The sequence below is a fragment of the Oncorhynchus keta genome, chromosome 1, assembly GCF_023373465.1.
Source record: "Oncorhynchus keta strain PuntledgeMale-10-30-2019 chromosome 1, Oket_V2, whole genome shotgun sequence".
In the NCBI taxonomy this organism is placed as follows: domain Eukaryota; kingdom Metazoa; phylum Chordata; class Actinopteri; order Salmoniformes; family Salmonidae; genus Oncorhynchus; species Oncorhynchus keta.
This window is the reverse complement of record NC_068421.1, coordinates 32,533,499-32,555,420: the sequence shown is the minus strand read 5'-3', so window position 1 is coordinate 32,555,420 and position 21,922 is coordinate 32,533,499. Positions and strand designations below refer to the sequence as shown.

At 43.4% G+C, this 21,922-nt stretch overlaps 1 protein-coding gene across 2 annotated transcripts; it reads right to left on the bottom strand.

The window, feature by feature from the left end:
* Window positions 1-980: 980 nt before the first annotated feature.
* On the bottom strand, window positions 981-19,338 carry LOC118375009 (remodeling and spacing factor 1-like). 2 transcript variants are annotated; one of them, XM_035761597.2, is made up of 17 exons: window positions 18,816-19,338; window positions 17,620-17,711; window positions 17,431-17,523; window positions 12,720-12,925; window positions 11,680-11,852; window positions 10,001-11,525; window positions 9,552-9,678; window positions 7,223-7,435; window positions 6,901-7,005; window positions 6,749-6,828; window positions 6,601-6,649; window positions 6,399-6,502; window positions 4,369-4,436; window positions 3,714-3,888; window positions 3,326-3,552; window positions 3,002-3,175; window positions 981-2,618 (listed from the first exon to the last, which is right to left on the bottom strand). In XM_035761597.2, exons 1-17 carry the CDS (start codon window positions 18,967-18,969, stop codon window positions 2,089-2,091), a joined length of 4,095 nt encoding a protein of 1,364 aa, XP_035617490.1. In that variant the 5' UTR covers window positions 18,970-19,338; the 3' UTR covers window positions 981-2,088. The 2 variants fall into 2 exon arrangements, with proteins under 2 accessions (XP_035617490.1, XP_035617424.1); XM_035761531.2 differs by having other exon boundaries at window positions 6,399-6,505; window positions 18,816-19,336.
* Window positions 19,339-21,922: the final 2,584 nt, after the last annotated feature.

The following is a 21,922-nucleotide window of genomic DNA, read 5'->3' as shown; positions in this document are numbered from 1 at the left end:
AGGTTCACCTTCCAACAGGACAACGACACTAAGCTCATAACCAAGACAACACAGGAGTGGCTTTGGGACAAGTCTCTGAATGTCCTTGAGTGGCCCAGCCAGAGCCCGGACTTGAACCCGATATAACATCTCTGGAGAGACCTGAAAATAGCTGTGCAGCAACACTCCCCATCCAACCTGAGAGAGCTTGAGAGGATCTGCAAAAAATGGGAGAAACTCCCCAAATACAGGTGTGCTAAGCTTGTAATGTCATACCCAAGACAACTCGAGGCTGTAATCGCACCCAAAGGTGATTCAACAAAGTACTGACTCAAGGGTCTGAATACTTATGTAAATGTGATATTTCAGTTGAATGTTTTGATAAATTTGCTAAATATTCTAAACCTGTTTTTGCTTTGTCATTGAGTATTATTGCACATAGAATGATGAGGAAGAAAAACAATACATTCTAGAATAAGGCTGTAGCGTAACAAAATGTGGAAAAGGTCAAGGGGTCTGAATACTTTCCGAATGCACTGTTTACACTGTAGTCTTTATCTGATACGGCATTATCAGTCAAGGGCAGGTAGCCATAGGGCAGGTAGCCTAGTGGTTAAGGGCGTTGGGCCAGCAACCGAAAGGTCGCTGATTAGAATCCCCAAGCCGACGAGGTGAAATATTTGTTGATGTTTCCTTGAGCAAGACACTTAACCCCACTTGCTCCTGATAAGTTGCTCTTGATAAGAGCATCTGCTAAATTACTTCCAATGTGAAAATCAAGTAGAATAATAACATAATCACAAATAATTTGTAGATCGCAAGAAGTCCAAATAGATATAATATTTGACTCAAACAATGACTAAAACTATTTCAAACCTTGCTTACATTTGTATACGATACCTGGGAACAGATTTCCAAAATTAAAGTAACTTTGAACTGATTGGGGGGCCAAATAAAACCACTATTTGTATAGTAAAAGATTTCAAAAGCAGATGACAAGGTGCATTTGTGAGATGCTTGAATATTGGTTTTTAATAACTTATAAAACACCTATGTTACAGCATCAACTATAAACATACTGTACATACACTGTGGAGGAATAACAGGGTGATTTCTTTTTTTCAGACTGAACATTTCAAAATATTTGATATTTTGGGGGGGGAGAAAACATAAGAACAATGAGCTGGAATGATAGAATCTATAAAGATGTTCAGATGGAACTCTGAGGATGAAAACAGAACAGACAGTGGACTGAGGACCAGCTACAGCATTCACACCTGGGGCCATATTCATTAGGGCACACAGAAGCAAAACATTTTGCAAGTTCAGGTAGTCCCTCCCTGTTTCAGTCCTTTTTCGGACTTATGAATATGACCCCATCTTCTCAAATAGTAGTAGGTTGTAGAATGTATAGACTGGAATGGAGAGTAGTAGACTTCTGTGGATAAATTATTCAGTCCTCACTGAGTGAGAGAAGGAACACTTCAACTAACACATAAAAGTCAACAGTGAATTGATTTACTGAACATAGCTAGTTAGATAATTTGCCAGTGTCCATCTGCCAGCCCCCACTGTAGTTGTAACTGTGGTCAAATCTGAAATGTGTCATTTGAGATGAATCAGCCTGTATGAATCTATTTCTGGTAGTTCTCTTCCTGGTTCACAGCAGAGCAACAAGAGCAGCTCTTCCATTGGTTTAAAACATCCAACTCACTATTTTCTGGGGTTATTACACACTCCAGTCCATTCGCTCTCTCCTTCATGGTATATAGAACACAATTTTAGAGGGAGACAGAGAAGAGAGAAGGGAACATCTAGTATTTTAACAGGATCAGCAGCCGAGCAGAACAGCTGGAGAACAGCTAAGGAGGGTGTCTGTCTGGTGCTCAGGACAGTCCTTCACCCTTTGGCCGTGTATTGTGTTGTGTGTCTGTGTGTTGGATGGCGCTAGTGCGTTTGGTCCAGTAGTTATTCATCCTGTTTAGAGGAAGGGAGGAGGAGGGAAAGGAGAAAGGGAAGGAGGGATGATGAGGTAATGAGAGATCCAGTTGAAAGGTTGTTGGTGAAAGGCAAGAAAGTAAAACAAAATATAACTAAAAGTCTATGTCATCATGCGTCTGACTGGTCAGGAGGTGGGGGGCTGTTAGACCTGTTTTGCCCAGCTCTGGCTGCTCTGTCCCTGGGTAAGGCTGCACTCTCAGCCCCAGGCTGTGTTGAGCCTCTAGAGGCCTGCTGTCCATTAGGGCTGTTTGATTCCTTGTCTTTTGATGACGGCTTACTCAGCTTCTTCTCCTCTTCATCCTCTTCTTCCTCGTCCTCATTTTTTCCCTCTTTCTCCTCCTCTTCATCAGAGTCGATGCGGTTAAGTCGTTTGCGGACAGGACGATCTTCCTCGGATGACGACTCCGATTCCCCTTCATCGTTATCATCCTCCTCATCTTTAGTGGAGGGTCTGCTTTTCTTCAGCAGAGCTAGACGTTTCCTCCGCTGTTCTATCAACACCTTCCTCCGCTTCCCTCGGCCCATCGTCTCTCCTCTCCTCTTCTTTCCCCTTGTTCTACTCTCCTCCACCTCTTCTCTCCGCCTCTTTCCCCTCATTCTCTTCTCTTCCTCCTCAGACTCTCTCGAATGGGAGGATTCTGAAATAGAGGGAGCGAGCGGCGGATTCATACAGCAGCAGGAGTTAACCCCGCATTCAGACACTAGCGGCAAAAACGTTCCTTTGCCCGGCGCAATGGAATCGATGGCTCTATTTTCTCTGTGTCTGGTGACGTGTTTTCCGCTTCATCCAGCCAACCAGAAAATGTTGGTTTAGGGACAGTGGTCGGTTTAGATTGGTTTAAATTTAGGAGGGGGAGGGGTGGAACGTTATCGGCACGCTTTCACTTGAAGAAGCGTTTTTTTCCGCTAGTGTCTGAATGCGGGTTGGTTATGAGTTGTTTACATTGACTAAATGACAGTCTGTCAAGTTCCACATGGACCTCCCTAATTGAGGGCAGGGATGGTAACCATAGTAACTGACCATCGCTGTTTGAGCTGGAGAGACGACGGCGCCGGGGTTTAGCCTTATCCTTATTGGTGGTCGCCTGGGAACACTCGGATTCTGACGTCTCGCGGTAATTCACCTCCCGCTTCCGGCCCCTCCTTAAACCACACCTCTTCCTGTCCCCATCGCTGTCACTCAAATCACTGGTCTCTACAAAGAGAGAGAGAAGCAGAGAGAGAGAGAGATGGGAGGGAGAGAGTTGTTTTACTTTCAACTGAACATGTTCTTTAACATCCAGCACCAAACCTCTGGATTTCTGTGTGTCTTCTTTTCCCAACTCATATTCCAAGGCTTACTCACCCATCTCCTCTTCCTCCTCCTCTTCACTCTCCTCCTCCTCTCCCCATCCTCTCCTCTGTCTGCGTGGGAGTTTCTTGCACTTTGCTGCGGTCCTGGAGGTTCTCTGTTTAGGTGCCCGTCTCTGTGCCCGTGTGGACTGGCTTACGAAGCCCGGGTCGCTGGCAAAGCTGTCCACATCACTGGCTGCTTCCTCATCACCTGACGCTACAAACTCCTCCTCCTCCGTACTACACACACAAACACACACGCGTTAAAAGTTTGCATTTATAGTGCTCAAACAAAATATGACTTTACAATATGGGGTGTAGCTCCAAAGAGTAGCACCCACCCATACATATATACACAGAATTACTAGTACTGGCTTAAGGCCAGTCAGGCACAAACACACCTGGCGCTGAGCTGAAACTCCTCCTCGCTCTCTGCAGCCGTGCTGTCGCTCTCCAGGTCGTTGAGTCTCCTTCTTTTCCTGCTTCTGGTGGGAGGGGCCTGAGCTGTGGTTGGTCCTCGTTTCTCCTTCCCCTCCTCTGATAGGATGGTGGCAATGTCCTTACCCTGCCCCACCTCTACACACAGGACCACAGGGTTACACAGGCAGGCCACTTTTCTGTCATCTAAAACCTCTTGTTCCTCATCCAAAATGACACCATATTCACTTAATATAGTGCACTACATTTGACCAGGACCCTTAGGGCTAGGTTCCCAAACTGGCATCCTGCGGGCCAAATTTCATTTGCCCCACACAAAAAAATCTGACCCCAATTATTCTCACGCATAATAGAGAGACAAGTGATGGTATACAAATGTAAGCAAGGTTTGAAATGATTAAGTTTTAGTCAAATATTATATCTGTTTGGGATTCTTGGGGTTAATTTGCAATCTACAACTTATTAGTAATTATGTTCCGGTCCCCCGACCTTCCGCTTAAGAAAAAAATCATCCCACAGCTGAATCTAGATGATGATCTCTGATATAGAGAATACGGTGCCATTTGAGACAGCCATTCAGTCCTCAGTCTACACACTCACTCCCTCTCTATTTCTCACCTCCTCCATCCTCATCTCTGACGTCTTCCTCTATCGCTTCATCAATGGCGTCATCAAAGTCATCAAACCTGGAACACACGCAGACACCACACACACCAGGGTTTACGTTTTCCTCGTCAGTCCTGAGAAAACGAGGAGCCGGACACACAGTGGAGAACGACTGCCCCCTCTCATTGAAAAGAGAGGGGGCAGTTGATTTACAAACAGACAGTTAATACTGTTAATATTATCCAGCATACACAGTACTTTGTGTATTTATAGTAAGCCCTCAGCAGTTGAAGTCATCCCCCTCCCCAGCCCTGAGTTGCCTCAGAGCCATAGCCTTTACCCGAGTGGCAGGTAGCCTAGCAGTTAAGAATATTAGGTAGCAGCCTGCCTGTTGGCTCTTGGTCAGGGTAGCCTATCCTTCTCCTTGAACTTTTAATTAATTTTAGACATCTCCTAACTTTTGCCACACACGGAGGGAGGCGCTGTGACTGTAGCCTGTAGTATATTGCCACTCTGATGACATATGATGGGCCATCAACAAGCTACACACGCCATGCTCCACTCTCGTGAAAAGCAAGAGCAGCAGCATCAATTATTCAATTTCTCTCTCCACTGCAGCAGTCGGATATGAACGTGCCCTTCCGGACAAGTCAGTTAAACTTACACATACCAGAGACCCATGACAATCATATCAGATCCGACCCAGACCCATGATATTATTTATAATTCTGGATCCGGACTTGCTCAGGTCCCAGATCGGATCTCAGGTACAGGTGAATCCGTGAAGATCTCTAGCTCAAACTGAGCATGTTATGTCTCCATGAGACGCCATCTTAACTGACTTCACTTGGTTTCAATGCGCTATGGAGTCTTCACATAGGAATGAACGGTGTCATGTGATTGATGGCTTTGTCCATTCATATATACAGTCATTGGGACAACGTGACCGAGAAGATTTAAATTTCCCGGCCATTTGAGAAATTTACCAGACCCATATGTTCTGGGTGCGTAACCCATTAGGGAGTCCACCAACAGTGCTCAATTAAGGAGCTAATAAAACATCATTTTCAAACATTTGCCAAAATACAATTCGTAGAAAAACGCCATTCTATACCGAGCACCTGGTGCGAGCAGTTTCACATGTGACAGAGATGAACATCTCTGTTAGAAACTTCGAATGAAGGGGAATCTGAAGACTCAACTAGGATGGGACACGAAAATGACTAGGATTGTGCCTTTGGCATCTGCACAACGAAAGAAAGTTGATATGAAAACCAATGGAACAGCAGAGAAATGCTGGTTTCAATGGCATAGGAGGAAGTCTTTATAAAATAAATGCCTCCACGGTTCTATAGTGTGATTTTGCCGAGGCTATTTTGAAGCAAGGTAAGACATGCCTCATAATATAGAGTCAAATATTCAGGTTTCAAACAATTAAGTATGTGTTTTCAAAATGAATACTGCCTCCAGCTCACAATGCAAAGTAGTGGGTGACATGCTCTTAGCCTGCCTACCATAGTCCATGCACTTGAATGGCTTCAATTACCAGTTAAGAAAAAAACAAATAGTAGCTCTTTATAAATCGTGGCTAACAAAAATGTTTTTAACACACAACTGCATTTAGAATTGTTCCGCAATGTCATGTTTCACTCTAGCAGCAACACGTTTGACAAGTGACATGCCGCTCATAATAGGCTCTGTATGCTGTGTGATAAATAAACACATGACGACTAACAAAAATACACACTCCCCAATTTAATTTCACTAAATTTAGCAAATTAACCTATAGACCGACGGTCAAATGCATTTACAGCGACTGATATCAATGAATTCAACTAAATTTCAATGGGATTGTTTTTTCTCCTGTTCAATTGGCAGGTAACAATTTTATTTAGCGTCTTTATTTCGTTTATTTTTCATCTGCCAAAAGCCGGCAATTACGGAAACCCTTGCAGACAAGCACACTATGAGACGGGAGTGTCACCATGACAACATGTGACTTATTTGAGCTGTGCTGTCACTTCTCTTTCACACACACACACCTGTAGCTGATACACTTCCTGGTTCTGGTAGACCTCCTTCCCAGGTTTTTGGTATTTTTTGCATCTTTCTTCTTCACCAGTTTCTCCTCTTCTTCCTCCCCTTCCTGCTAGAAACACATAACACACAATTTCAGATTATGATAATTTATTTGGCCTTCTAGACTAATTTTGCCTGATAGTACACACACAAAATTAGGCTTACAGGAATGATGTTCTCCACACTGATTCCCACATACACCAGACGCTCCCTCCTACAGAGACAAAACACACAGGAATTCCACAACCATTTCAGTGTGTTAGGTGTGTGTGTGAGTGAGACTGTGTGAGACTGTGTGTGGACTGTGTGTTACCTCCTCTCAGCTCGGTCTCTTTTCTTCAGAGCGCAATCCAGATTTTGCAGCTGCTCCTCTAGTCTGTCACACAGCAGTTTCTACATAGACCAGGGACAGTGTTAAAACACGCACGCATGGACAAACACACACGCACTCTCTCTCTCACTTACGTGTTGGCAGGGTGGGCAGAACCATTCTCCCTCAGGTATGACCATGAGAGGGGGTCTGAGGCAGGCGGTGTGGTAACCACTATCACATGAATCACAAAGCAGGATCTGCAGCAGAGAAACACACGGGTTGGTTTCAAACAGAGTGTACGCACCTTCAGGTGCTAGGTGTAAATAAACTCATGAAATCAAGAATAGATAGTGATCTGCAGAAGGGAAACAGTTGGCTTCACAGTAAAGCACACACAATATACCATAAGTCATTCAGATGCAGAGACGTAAAGAAACAAAGAAAACAACCATCTCCTCCACACACACATCTCACCAGTTCGGGGTGGTTTGGGAGTCCACAGTGGCTGCAGGGATCTTCATTAGGCATCTCCTCTGATTGGCTAGAGTCATCTGAGTCACAAATACTTCCCTCCCTCCCTCTCTCCTCCTTTCTCCCTCTCTCCTCCCCCTCCTCTCCTCCCTCATTCGGTTTGCATCTCTTCGCTCGAGTGTTTGACCAGCGGGGGCCTCGTTGTCTTCGTCTGCTCTGTAGACACACGCACAAACGATTACAATCAATCACATTGATAAACAACATTTTCTTGACTATGATCATTTTGATATTCATACAAAGCCTTACACATCACTTAGATCTTATGTGTCGGAAAGATATCAATTTTTCTCTGTGGATGGTTTGTCCTCTGACAAATCAACTGTAAATTTCGGTGTTCCTCAACTATTGTTTTCACTATATATTTTACCTCTATGTTTATGAATGACATCACCAAATGTTAACTTTCACTGCCATACGGATGACACACAGCTGTACATTTCGATGAAACATGGTGAAGCCCCAAAATTGCCCTCGCTGGAAGCATGTGTTTCAGACATAAGGAAGTGGATGGCTGCAAATGTTCTACTTTTAAACTCGGACAAAACAGAGATGCTTGTTCTAGGTCCCAAGAAAAAAAGAGATCTTCTGTTGAATCTGACAATTAATATTGATGGTTGTGCAGTCATCCCAAATAAAACTGTAGGACTTCACCGTTACTCTGGACCCTGATCTCTCTTTTGACGAACATATCAAGACTGTTTCAAGGACAGCTTTTTCCATTTATGTAACATTGCAAAAATCTGAAACTTTCTGTCCAAAAATGAATCCATGCTTTTGTCACTTCTAGGTTAGACTACTGCAATGCTCTACTTTCCAGCTACCCGGATAAAGCACAAAATAAACATCAGTTAGTGTGAAACACAGCTGATAGAATCTGGACTATAACCGAAAAATTAGATCATATTACTCCAGGTCTAGCCTCTCTACACTGGCTTCCTGTTAAGGCAAGGGCTGATTTCAATGTTTTACTGCTAACCTACAAAACATTACATGGACTTACTCCTACCTATATTTTCGATTTGGTCCTGCCGTACATACCTACACGTACGCTACGGTCACAAGACGCAGGCCTCCTAATTGTCCCTAGAATTTCTAAGCAAAAAGCTGGAGGTAGGGCTTTCTCCTATAGAGCTCAATCTTTATGGAATGGTCTACCTACCCATGTGAGAGACACAGACTGTCTGGCCCAAGAGTGTGAAGGTGAACGGAAAGGCACTGGAGCAACGAACCGCCCTTGCTGTCTCTGCCTGGCCGGTTCCCCGATCTCCACAGGGATCCTCTGCCTCTAACCCTACTACAGGGGCTGAGTCACGGGCTTACTGGTGCTCTTCCATGCCTTCCCTAGGAGGGGTGTGTCCACTTGAGTGGGTTTTAGTCACTGACGTGTTCTTCCTGTCTGGGTTGCCCCCCCCCCCTTGGGTTGTGCCCTGGCGGAGATCTTTGTGGGCTATACTCAGCCTTGTCTCAAGATGGTAAGTTGGTGGTTGAAGATATCCCTCTAGTGGTGTGGAGGCTGTGCTTTGGCAAAGTGGGTGGGGTTACATCCTGCCTGTTTGGCCCTGTCCGGGGGTATCTTCGGATGGGCCCATAGTGTCTCCCGACCCCTCCTGTCTCAGCCCCTAGTATTTATGTGTCAGGGGGCTTGGGTCTGTAATATCTGGAGTATTTCTCCTGTCTTATCCTGTGTCCTGTGTGAATGTAAGCTCTCCCCACCCCCACCCAAGGACCATGCCTCAGGACTACCTGGCCTGATGACTCCTTGCTGTCCCCAGTCCACCTGGCCGTGCTGCTGCTCTAGTTTCAACTGTTCTGCCTGCGGCTATGGAACCCTGACCTGTTCACCGGACGTGCTACCTGTCCCAAACCTGCTGAGATACTCTGAATGATCGGCTATGAAAAGCCAACTGACATTTACTCCTGAGGCGCTGACATGTTGCACCCTCAACAAGCACTATGATTATTATTATTTGACCCTGCTGGTCATCTATGAACATTTGAACATCTTGGCCATGTTCTGTTATAATCTCCACCCAGAAGAGGACTGGCCACCCCTCATAGCCTGGTTCCTCTCTAGGTTTCTTCCTAGGTTCTGGCCTTTCTAGGGAGTTTTCCTAGCCACCGTGCTTCTACACCTGCATTGCTTGCTGTTTGGGGTTTTAGGCTGAGTTTCTGTACAACACTTTGAGATAGCTGATGTAAGAAGGGCTTTATAAATACATTTGATTTGACTTATAAATGAGTAAATTGACTTTTAAAACAAAGTAGCTACCTTTACAGTCCTGCTTTGTCCCTCAGGGTTTGCTCTCTTCTTTTGCCATTGAGCAGTCTTCTCCTCCTCTTCTTCCCTCCTCACTCCTGGGGGTGCGTCTTGGCTCTTCACCTTGATTGGGCTGGGTCTGTAGGTAGGGTTGATCAGTAAAATATCTAAATATCAAATTACAGAACAATAGAGACCACTCCAAACACCATCAGCAGAGCTGGGGCACAGTTGGAGAAGATGGCCAAAGACAGTCAGAAGTGGAAAGCCTTTGTTGCTGCCCTATAAGCTATCAGGCACGACGGCGATGAGTGAGTGCGTGATATTACAGCAGATTATTGTATCTATTGTTCAGCTCTACATGATAAATTGTCACCTCAGTTGTTGTGATGACAGAAGTTATGTTATGGTAATAATCATTGAGACATTGTGATGGGAAGAGATTTAATCATGGACCTTACCTGCAGATCCGAGCCGATCTCCGCAGAGACCTCCCATCTCCCTGCTCCTCCGCCTTCTCCTCCTCTTCTCTCACGTTCTCTATCCTCTGGTTGGGAGGGATCTTTATCTTCAGCCTGATCCCTTCTTTCTGCAGCTCAGAGGAGGCCTCAAGGGGACCCGGCCGGTCTGCTGCTCCATGCCCAGCTCCCCTCACCCTGGCATGGGCTGGTGTGTCTGTGCTGAGGGCCTCTCCCTGGTCCCTCTGTCCTTCTACAGTCTGGCTGCTCTCTGACTCCTGCTCCTTCTTTCCTGAAGTACTCTTCTTCTCCTCTTCCTCTGTTCCATGGCATCCCTCGCGTTTCTCCATATGGAGGGTGGTCTTTTTCTCTTTCTCTTCTTTCTCTTTTGTGTTGTCATCCCTCTCTCCAGACAGGTCTCCATCTAACCTCTCCCTTGCTTTCTCAATTCCATCCTCTCCTAATCTCTCCCTGGATCTCTCTCCTTTCTCCTTCCTTTCCCTCTCCTCTCCTCCTGCCTGTCTCTCCTGTCCTCTAGGCTCTAGGGGTGTTGGGGCTCCAGTCTCTCCCCAGCCAGGACTCTTCCTCACCAGGACTGACTGCCTGCTCCTCTCCTTGTCTGGAGCGCTGGCCCTCTCAGCCCCTTCCTCTGCCCCAGGTCTGGTTCTGTCCGTACAGAACAATCCACCATCTTGTTGCTGCGAGGCTGACCTGCAAATGACCCCCACATGTCCTATACCCCCTGTGAGCCCTCCAAGCCCGTTTAGGGGAGCCCCCCCATTGGTCAGCTCCTCTGGCAGTGGGACAGCTAGGCCCCCAGGTGGCGCTGACTGCCTCCCCAGCTGCTCCTCCTTGGTATGTGTTACTGAAGGGTTACGGACAATGATGCTACTGCTAGTACTGCTGCTTTGGCTGTTGTTGTTGTGTTGGTTGCTGTGCATGTCATTGTTGTGATGCGTGTTGCTATGGTGACGGTTAGCGCCAAAGAGCTCTCTCTTCTTCAGTGGTATCTTGGCCTGCTGGTCGGTCCTCAGGGCCCGCTCCGCTTCCTCCTTCACAGGAGGAACTTCCTGTTTTGTCGTTGCCGAGACGGGCGCCATGACGACGGAGACAGCGTTGCTAGGGGAGTTGTTAAGCATTTGGGTCTCCTCTTTGACTAGCGCGGTGATGGTGCTCACTCTGTTGTCAATCACTTCTGACCTCTCCTCCTTCCTCACACTCTGTGTCTCTCCCTCTTCTTTCTCATCACATTTTTTCATTTCCTTTTCTTCCTTCATCTCAACTGCAATGTTTTCCTCTTTCACTGAGAATAATGGTTCAGACTTGGTTGGGTTTTCCTTCTCTGCTAACGATGCCATGTTGTCATCCGTACTAGTGGATTCTGGGTAGGTAGATGATCTACTCTTTTCTCGCTTATCCTCCTCTTCCTCCTTCTCCCTCTCTTTACTCTTGTTCTTGTCTTCCTCAGCCTTCCTCTTCTGTCTTGCCTTCTCCTCTTCCTCCTCCTTTACCTCTCCTCCAGCTTCACCTTGAAAAATCATCACAGATGTTGACATGTTATATTGCAGCTCTGGTTCCAACATTCATTTATAATAACACAATTATAATATGTCAGTAGTAACAACACAATCATAATAATAGTAACTACATCATCATATTTCTAGTAACAACAGAACCCATACCCTCCTCTGTGTGTCCTCTCCCCCTCTCCACAGTTTTGGCAAAGATGGATCCCCCCTCCTTATCTTTGTCCATCTCTTTCTTTCTCTCCGTCTCTCCCTCCTCTTTCTCCTTGTGTTCTGGGTCCAGCTGGGTCTTCAGGAGGTCCAGAGCATCGGCCAAGTCGTTCCGGGTTCTGAAGACAAACAGAACATTCTGAACATACAGTGCGGTAAAAAGGTATTTGCCCCCTTTCTGATTTTCTCTATTTTTGCATATTATTTGATAATGAGCGTTATCAGATATTTAATCAAAAACTAATATTAAATACATGGAACCTGAGTTTACAAATAACCACCAAAAAAATGTATACTTATTTTATTTATGTAAGTGACAAAGTTATGCAACACCCTATTCCACTGTGTGAAAAAGTAATTGCCCCCTTACACTCAATAACTTGTTGTGCCACGTTTCGCGGCAATGACTGCAACCAAAGGCTTTTCCCGTAGTTGTTGATGAGTCTCTCACATCATTGTGGAGGAATTCTGGTCCACTCTTGGATGCAGAACTGCTTTAACTCTGCGAAATTTGTGGGTTTTCAAGCATGAACTGCTCGTTTCAAGTCCTTCCACGACATCTCAATTGGGATTAGGTCTGGACTTTGACTAGGCCATTCCAAAACTTAAAATGGGTTGCTTTTCCAACTTTTTCATGTAGACTGATCAACAACTTCAGGAAGCGTTTGGTTGGAGTCATTGCAGTTAAAGGTGCAACAACCAGTTATTGAGGTCGCAATTACTTTTTCACAAAGGGGCACTGGGTGCTGCATAACTTTTTTACTGAAATATGTAATTGTTGTGTTATTTGTTCACTCAGGCTCCCTTTATATAATATTAGGTTTAGGTTGAAGATCTGATAACATTCAGAATCAAAAATATGCAAAAGTAGAGAAAATTAGCAAGGGAGAAAATACTAATTCATAGCACTGTATATACAGTATACCCTTTCTCTCTTCTCAGATGCTCCAACTAGGGTTCCAAAAAATATATGCATCCATCATTACCTGACGATACATCTCCAGGTGGATCCGTCCCAGTCGTCCTGTTCCTCTGTATACAGGCGAATGTTGTGTTGGGCGTCAGTCTGCAGCCAGTACATCAGGCCCTGTCTGTCTCTGCCCAAGGGCTGCAACCTCATTGCCTCCGCCTCCTCCTCGTTCACCAACGTCTTGAACTTCAGGTTGTCATCAAACTGGATCTCACACAGGTACTGGGGTCAGAGAGACGAGGGGGTTAGGGTTAGACAGAGAGAAGAAAACAGTACAGTACCTTCAGAAAGTATTCACACCCCTTTACTTTTTCCACATTTCATTGTCATTTCTTGTCAACGATCTACACAAAATACTCTAATTTCAAAGTGGGGGAAAAAATGATTAATGGAAAACAAATATATGTTAAGAATCACCTTCAGCAGCAATTACAGTTGTGGGTCTTTCTGGGTTAGTCTCTAAGAGCTTTGTCAACCTGGATTGTATAATATTTGCCTATTTTTTTTCTTTTTTAAATTCTCCAAGCTCTGTCAAGTTGGTTGTTAATCATTGCTAGACAGCCATTTTCAAGTCTTGCCATAGATTTTAAGCTGGATTTAAGTAACAACTGTTACTAGGCCACTCAGGCCAATGTCATCTTGGTAAGTAACTCCAGTGTATAATTGGCCTTGTGTTTTAGGTTATTGTCCTGCTGAAAGGTGGATTTCTCTCCCAGTGTCTGTTGGAAAGCAGACTGAACCAGATTTCCCTCTAGGAAATATTTTGCCTGTGCTTATCCCTATTCTGTTTCTTTTTATTTAAAAATAAAACTCCCTCGTCCTTGCCGGTGACAGGAATACCCATAACATGATGCAGCCACCACCATGCTTGAAAATATGAAGAGGTGTACACAGTGATGTGTTAGATTTGCCCCAAACATAATGCTTTGTATTCTGGAGAAAAATATATATTTTTTCAGATTTACTTTAGTGCCTTATTGCAAACAGGATGCATGTTTTGTAATATTTTTTTATTCTGTACAGGCTTCCTTCTTTTCAATTTGTAATTTAGGTTAGTATTGTGGAGTAACTAAACTCAGCAAAAAAAGAAACGTCCTCTCTCTGTTATCTGCGTTTATTTTCAGCAGACTTACAATGTGTAAATATTTGTTTGAACCTAACAAGATTCAACAACTGAGACTTAAACTGAACAAGTTCCACAGACATGCGACTAACAGAAATGCAATAATGTGTCCCTGAACAAAGGGGGTCAATATCCAAAGTAACAGCCACCAGCTGCATTAAGTACTAGAGGTCGACCGATTAATCGGAGCCGATTTCAAGTTTTCATAACAATCGGTAATCCACATTTTTGTACACCGATTTTGGCTGATTACATTGCACTCCACGAGGAGACTGCGTGGCAGGCTGACTACCTGTTATGCGAGTGCAGCAAGGAGCCACGGTAAGGTGCTAGCTAGCATTAAACCTATCTTAACATCATCACTAGTTAACTACACATGGTTGATGATATACTAGTTTATCTAGCTTCTCCTGCGTTGCATATAATCGATGCGGTGCCTGTTAATTTACCATTGAATCACAGCCTACTTCGCCAAAGGGGCATTCGTGAAAAAAGCACTGTCGTTGCACCAATGTGTTCCTAACCATAAACATCAATGCCTTTCTGAAAATCAATACACAAGTATATATTTTTAAACCTGCATATTTAGTTAATATTGCCTGCTAACATGAATTTATTTTAACGAGAGAAATTGTGTCATTTCTCGTGTTCTGTGCAAGCAGAGTCAGGGTATATGCAGCAGTTTGGGCCACCTGGCTCGTTGCGAACTGTGTGAAGACCATTTCTTCCTAACAAAAACCGTAATTAATTTTCCAGAATTGTACATAATTATGACATAACATTGAAGGTTGTGCAATGTAACAGCAATATTTAGACTTAGGAATGCCACCCGTTAGATAAAATATGGAACGGTTCCATATTTCACTGAAAGAATAAACGTTTTGTTTTCAAAATTATAGTTTCCAGATTTGACCATATTAATGACCTAAGGCTCGTATTTCTGTGTGTGATTATACTACAATTAAGTTTAGGATTTGGTAGAGCAGTCTGAGTGAGCGGTGGTCGGCAGCAGCAGGCTCGTAAGCATTCATTCAAACAGCACTTTCCTGCATTTGCCAGCAGCTCTTCGCTCTGCTCCAAGCATTGCGCTGTTTATGACTTCAAGCCTATCAACTGCCGAGATTAGGCTGGCAATACTAAAGTACCTATTGGAACATCCAATAGTCAAAGGTATATGAAATACAAAATGGTATAGAGAGAAATAGTCCTATAATAACTACAACCTAAAACTTCTTACCTGGGAATATTGATGACTCATGTTAAAAGGAACCACCAGCTTTCATATGTTCTGAGCAAGGAACTTAAACGTTAGCTTTTTTACATGGCACATATTGCACTTTTACTTTCTTCTTCAACATTTTGTTTTTGTATTATTTCAACCAAATTGAACATGTTTCATTATTTATTTGATACTAAATAGATTTTATTGATGTATTATATTAAGTTATAATAGGTGTTCATTCAGTATTGTTGTAATTGTCATTATTACAAATTATATATATATATATATGTATATATATATATATGTAATAATGACAATTTTTATATAAATATATATAAATCGTAAGATTAATCGATATCTGCTTTTTTTGGTCCTCTAATAATCGATATTGGCGTTGAGAAATCATAATCGGTCGACCTGTATTAAGTACTACAGTGCATCTCCTCCTCATGGACTGCACCAGATTTGCCAGTTCTTGCTGTGAGATGTTACCCCACTCTTCCACCAAGGCACCTGCAAGTTCCTGGACATTTCTGGGGGGAATGGCCCTAGCCCTCATCCTCCGATTCAACAGGTCCCAGACGTGCTCAATGGGATTGAGATCCGGGCTCTTCGCTGGCCATGGCAGAACACTGACATTCCTGTCTTGCAGGAAATCAGGCACAGAACGAGCAGTATGGCTGGTGGCATTGTCACGCTGGAGGGTCATGTCAGGATGAGCAGGGTACCACATGAGGGAGGAGGATGTCTTCCCTGTAACGCACAGCATTGAGATTGCCTGCAATAACAACAAGCTCAGTCTGGTGATTCTGTGACACACCGCCCCAGACCATGACGGACCCTCCACCTCCAAATTGATCCCGCTCCAGAGTACAGGCCTCAGTGTATCGCTCATTCCTTCGACGATAACCGCAAATCCGACCATCACCCCTGGTGAGACAAAACCGCGACTCGTCAGTGAAGAGCACTTTTTAACAGTCCTGTCTGGTCCAGCGATGGTGGGTTTGTGCCCATAGGCGACGTTGTTGCCGGTGATGTCTGGTAAGGACCTGCCTTACAACAGGCCTACAAGCCCTCAGTCCAGCCTCTCTCAACTTATTGAGGACAGTTGTTGTTGCCATCCTGTACCTGTCCCGCAGGTGTGATTTTCAGATGTACCGATCCTGTGCAGGTGTTATTACACGTGGTCTGCCACTGCGAGGACCATCGGCTGTCCGTCCTGTCTCCCTGTAGCGCTGTCTTAGGCGTCTCACAATACAGACATTGCAATTTATTTCCCTGGCCACATCTGCAGTCCTCATGCCTCCTTGCAGCATGCCTAAGACACATTCACGCAGATGAGCAGGGACCCTGGACATCTTTCATTTGGTGTTTTTCAGAGTCAGTAGAAAGGCCTCTTTAGTGTCCTAAATTTTCATAACCGTGACCTTAATTGCCTACCGTCTGTAAGCTGTTATTTAGTGTCTTAAAGGCCGTTCCACAGGTGCATGTTCATTCATTGTTTATGGTTCATTGAACAAGCATGGGAAACCGTGTTTAAACCATTTACAATGAAGATCTGTGAAGTTATTTGGATTTTTACGAATTATCTTTGAAAGACGAGTTCCTGAAAAAGGGCAGTGTCATTTTTTGCTGAGTTTACTATGTTGTTGATCCATCCTCAGTTCTCTCCTATCACAGCAATTCTGTAACTGGTTTAAAATCACCACTGGTCTCATGGTGAAATCCCTGAGCAGTATCCGTACTCTCCGTCAACTGAGTTAGGAAGGACGCATGTAGCTTTGTAGTGACTGGGTGTATTTATACACCATCCAAAGTGTAATTAATCACTTCACCATGCTCAAGGGGATATTTAATGCCTGTTTTTTTATCCCATCTTTGCAGTTTCGTTGTTGTATCTGTGCTTGAAATTCACTGCTCGGCTGAGGGATCTTACGGGTTATTGTATGTGTGGGGTATAGAGATGAGTCATTCAAAAATCATGTTAAACACTATTATTCAACACAGAGTGAGTCCATGCAACTTATTATCTGACTTGTTAAGCACATTTGTACTACTGAAGTTTAGGCTTGCCATACAAAGGGGTTAAATACTTATTGACTCAGCTTTTAATTTTGTATTAAATATGCAAATATTTCTAAAACCATTATTCCACTTTGATATTATGGGGTATTGTGTGTAGATCAGTGACACAAAGTCTACATTTAATACATTTTATATTCAGGCGGTAACACAACAAATTTTGGAAAAAGTCAAGGGGTGTGAATACTTTCTGAAGGCACTGTATATTATCAATATACTGTTCATACAGAGAGTAGATGTCACAGCAGACATAAAGAGGTAGACTAGTGTGATAGTCTGCACAAGGTGTGTGTGTCTTACTTTGAGGATGCTGGTTTTGCACTCCATGCTCAAATCCTGGTAGCCCTTGTGTTCCAGCTCCCAAGCCCAGCTACTGTTGATGTCCTGGCATACCTGTGTGATAAATATACAGTCATTACAAGTGCACGCACGCACGCACGCACACACGCACGCACGCACACACACACACACACACCAAGCAAAGCTCACCTTAGCCAGGTACCTCTCCCACTTGTCTGCAGACACAGACTTGCCAAGCTTCCTCAGGAGCTTGACATGCAGCTCCACCAGTGGCTTGGGAACTGAGAGAGATACACACAGAGAGATAATACATTTTGTTATAAAACTAAACACAGTCATAACACCAGCTTGTATAACACTACACACCTACAAAATACAAAAAAAATCCACATTCTCCTTCATTTATTCGGACCTGTGTAATTCACATTGATTCACATGTTCTTATTCTCAAAGATCTAGCTAACAGTGGCACGGGTGGAGGTAAGATCAACAACAACTGTGATTCATTGTCATTTTTTGCATGAATATAAAAAACACGACGATGTGTTTGGTGAACAAGGGAGGAAATGTGGAAAAAGCTAACAACGTTATCACAGAAGTCTACATACAGTTAACCAACTAGCTAGCTAGTAACAACACATTTCCCACAGATACTGTAACGTTAGTGGCTAGCTTGGTACGCCACACACTGCTAGCCAGATAGCTAGCTGGCTAAATCGTGACAAGAAAGCCTCAGTAGCTACCATTGCTTCTAAAGAGGATTTAAATAGTTAGAAACTGTGGCAAATGTACAGTCTGAGGAATTTGAAATCAGCGGTATTTTATTTGAATGAATTGATAGCCACCAGCAAAACTAATGTTAGCTTGGTTTAGCATGAAGTTGGCTAGCTCGGCTACATCACGCATTGCGCCTGCGCGAAATTGACAGTCAGCCACCCTGTACCAAGTAACGTTCGTGTTTTTATCGGACTATTTTGACAACTGTTTACGACACGATTTTCCACAATACGAGATCGATTCTATTCAAACGTTATTTACTCATACACACTGGGGCTAAGTTTGATACTTTTCTTGCACTAGTATGGGCAGGGAAGCATGGAAAAGTACACATGATCGCTAGCTAGCTAACAAAATTATGCTAGCTAACTAGCTGGTTTGGTAATTCAAGCAGAAATGGCAAGTTCGCTACTTATCAAATAGCTAAGTAACGGTACATCTAGCTAGCTACATCAATCAGTAACGTTAGCCAGTTATACCCAGGCACATGTCACAGTACGTGTGTGGAACCCCCCAGCCAGCTAGCTGTACTGGCTCCCCCCTGACCACCCAGCTAGCTAGCAAGTCAGTGATGAGGATGCTGAGACCCTCTTCCTCTCCCTTCCCACCTGTCGATGTGTCCCGGAGATACCTCTCCATCTGCGGAAACGTGAGTTCGGGGAGGTCCAGGGCTTGTCCGTAGCGCTCCAGGAACGAGCAGACCACTGCGAAACTGGGACAGAGACCGGGGTTTGAGCCCTGCGCTGCCGCTAAAGCAGCCATTTTTCAGCCGGGGAGTAGGATGAGAATGAACGGAGTAGGGAGGACAGAAAAGAGCCCAGAATTCAGCGCGCCAACATCGCATCGTGGGTGGCTCTGTGACCAGGTAGTCCCCCCCACCACTACCCCACCAGGGACGCAAGTTTCAAACATCAAGAATGTTCTTGTTGTGGTTTATTATCTAGGCCCATATGATTACTAAACATTTCATGACCTAGTATGACAATTTGTCATATAGCTAGCAGGCATATTTTAGGTGCTCTACAGTCTATATGTTATAACGTTGCGGCCATCGTGCATAATATAGCTTGTCCTTTTATTTCACATAGCTACGGTAGTTGGCAAATTACGTCAGTGGATACACTATTCACAGCAATGTCCACACTGTAACGTCACCCGTTTATGTAAAATACAAATGTGATTTGTGGAAAAAGACAGGAGGACCAGCACTGGTTGGATGCGGATCTTGCGCACCCCACCGGTGTTAATGCGGCGTGTGATTGGATAGAATATTTGACGGAGGGGGGCGTGTACAGAAGCTCGAGGGAAGGTAGGCAAGTCTACATACAGTGTCTTCATCAAGTCAATACGGGTGGGTATAATTTGTGGAACGATCTAACAGGAATCTGTTCCAAAACTTCGTAAATAACAAGGATGTCAACAAACAACGCATACAAAGTTGTATATCAGCAGATTAAGATACCAGGTAGGGAGTGGGATATCTAATTTCGTTTTTACTCACCACGTTTATTCCGGAAAATGTCTGTCCTCACTCTGGTGGCCAATGGACTAACATTGAGAATAAGCTACGTGGTGAGTTGATGCCTATTCGTCAACATGCTACTTTGTATGCGTTGTTTGTTGGCAACCTTGTACTTTACGCAGTTTTTGGAACAGATTCCTGTTGGAACGTTCCACAAATTAGAGTGAGAATCTGCGAGAATGTGAGAATCTGTCTCACTTGTTCTTTGAATGTAAATTTGTGTCAGTATTTTGAGAGAACCTTGCAAAATACTTATTTACCATTATGAACACTGCCCATGATTTTGAAATGAAGGATATAATATGTTACTATTGCAATAATAATAAGACCATTGAAATGATTGTGAATTATTTTATTATTGTGGCCAAATACTTTATACACAAACAAACATGGTGGATGTTGTCTATGTGTGCAGCCCAGGTAGGGGCGAGGAGAGGGACAGAAGCTATACTGTTACATTAGCCTGAATAAAAAATTGATTTAATAAACACAAAATCTTGACCATCTACACACAATACACAATAATGACAGAATTAAAACATGGTTTTAGATATTCTTGCAAATGTATTGAAAATGAAATACAGAAATATCTAATTTACATAAGTATTCACAATACTTTGTTGAAGAAGCTTTGGCAGCGATTACATCTCTTAAGAGCTTTCCACACCTAGATTGTGAAACATTTGCCTATTATTCTTTTCAAAATTATTCAAGCTCTGTCAAATTGATTGTTAATCATTAGGTTGGGCGTGATTTGGGTGGGCATTCTAGATTCCCTATTTCTTTGTTGGCCGTGTATGGTTCCCAATCAGAGGCAGCTGTCTCGCGTTGTCTCTGATTGGGGATCATACTTAGGCAGCCTTTTTTCCACCTTTAGTTTGTGGGATCTTGTTTGTGTGTAGTTGCTTTCTGCACTGCATGTAGCTTTACTTTTGTATTTTGTTGTTTTTTTCGGTGTCATTTAATAAAAGTAAAATGTATGCCTACCACGCTGCACCTTGGTCCGATCCATCTATAAACGAAAAAAGCAGATAGAACCAGGTTTTCCTCTAGGATTTTGCCTGTGCTTAGCTCCATTCCATTTATTTTTAATCACGAAAAACTCCCCAATCCTTAACGATGACAAGCATACCCATAACATGATGCAACCACCACTATGCTTGAAAATATGGAGTGTGGTACTCAGTAATGTGTTGTATTGGATTTGCCACAAACATAACACTTTGTATTCAGGGCAAAAAAAGTGAATTGCTTTGCCACATTTTTGCAGTATTACTTTAGTGCCTTGTTGCAAACAGGATGCATGTTTTGGAATATTTTAAATTCTGTACAGGCATCCTTCTTTTCACTCTGTCAATTTCACAGCCATTAAACTCTAACTGTTTTAAAGTCACCATTGACCTCATGGTGAAATCCCGGAGTGGTTTCCTTCCTCTCCGGCAACTGAGTTAGGAAGGACGCCTGTGTCTTTTGTAGTGACTGGGTGTATTCATACCATCCAAAGTGTAATTCATAACTTCACCATGCTCAAAGTGATATTCAATGTCTGCTTTTAATTGTTTTACCCACCTACCAATGGGTGCCCTTCTTTGCGAGGCATTGGAAAACCTCCCTGGTCTTTGTGGTTGAATCTGTGTGTGAAATTCACTCCTCGATTGAGGGAACTTACACATAATTGCATGTGTGGGGTACAGAGACGAGGTAGTCATTACAAGGTCATGTTAAACACTATTAGTCCATGCAACTAAGTATGTGACTTGTTAAGCAAATTGTTACTCCTGAACTTATTTAGGCAAGGCGTAACAAAGGGGTTGAATACTTATTGACTCAAGATATTTCAGCTTTTCATTTTGAATTAATTTGTAAACATTTCGAAAAACACAATTCCATTTTGAGATGATGGGATATTTAATCGAAATGTAATACATTTTAAATTCAGGCTGTAACACAACAAAATGTGGAAAAGGTCAAAGGGTGTGAATACTTTCTGAAGGCACTGTTAGCTACAATGTTTGCTACCAGACACTTCTACATTGAAAACATTTAATAAAACATTTCAAAACAAAGAGATTCTGACTCAAATCAATGAATATATCAAAGGCTAGAAAAAAAACATCTACAGTATAAACATTTATAACAGACATTGAAAATCATTTTGAGGAGACTGGAAGGCTTGGTTTTACTTGGGGTGGC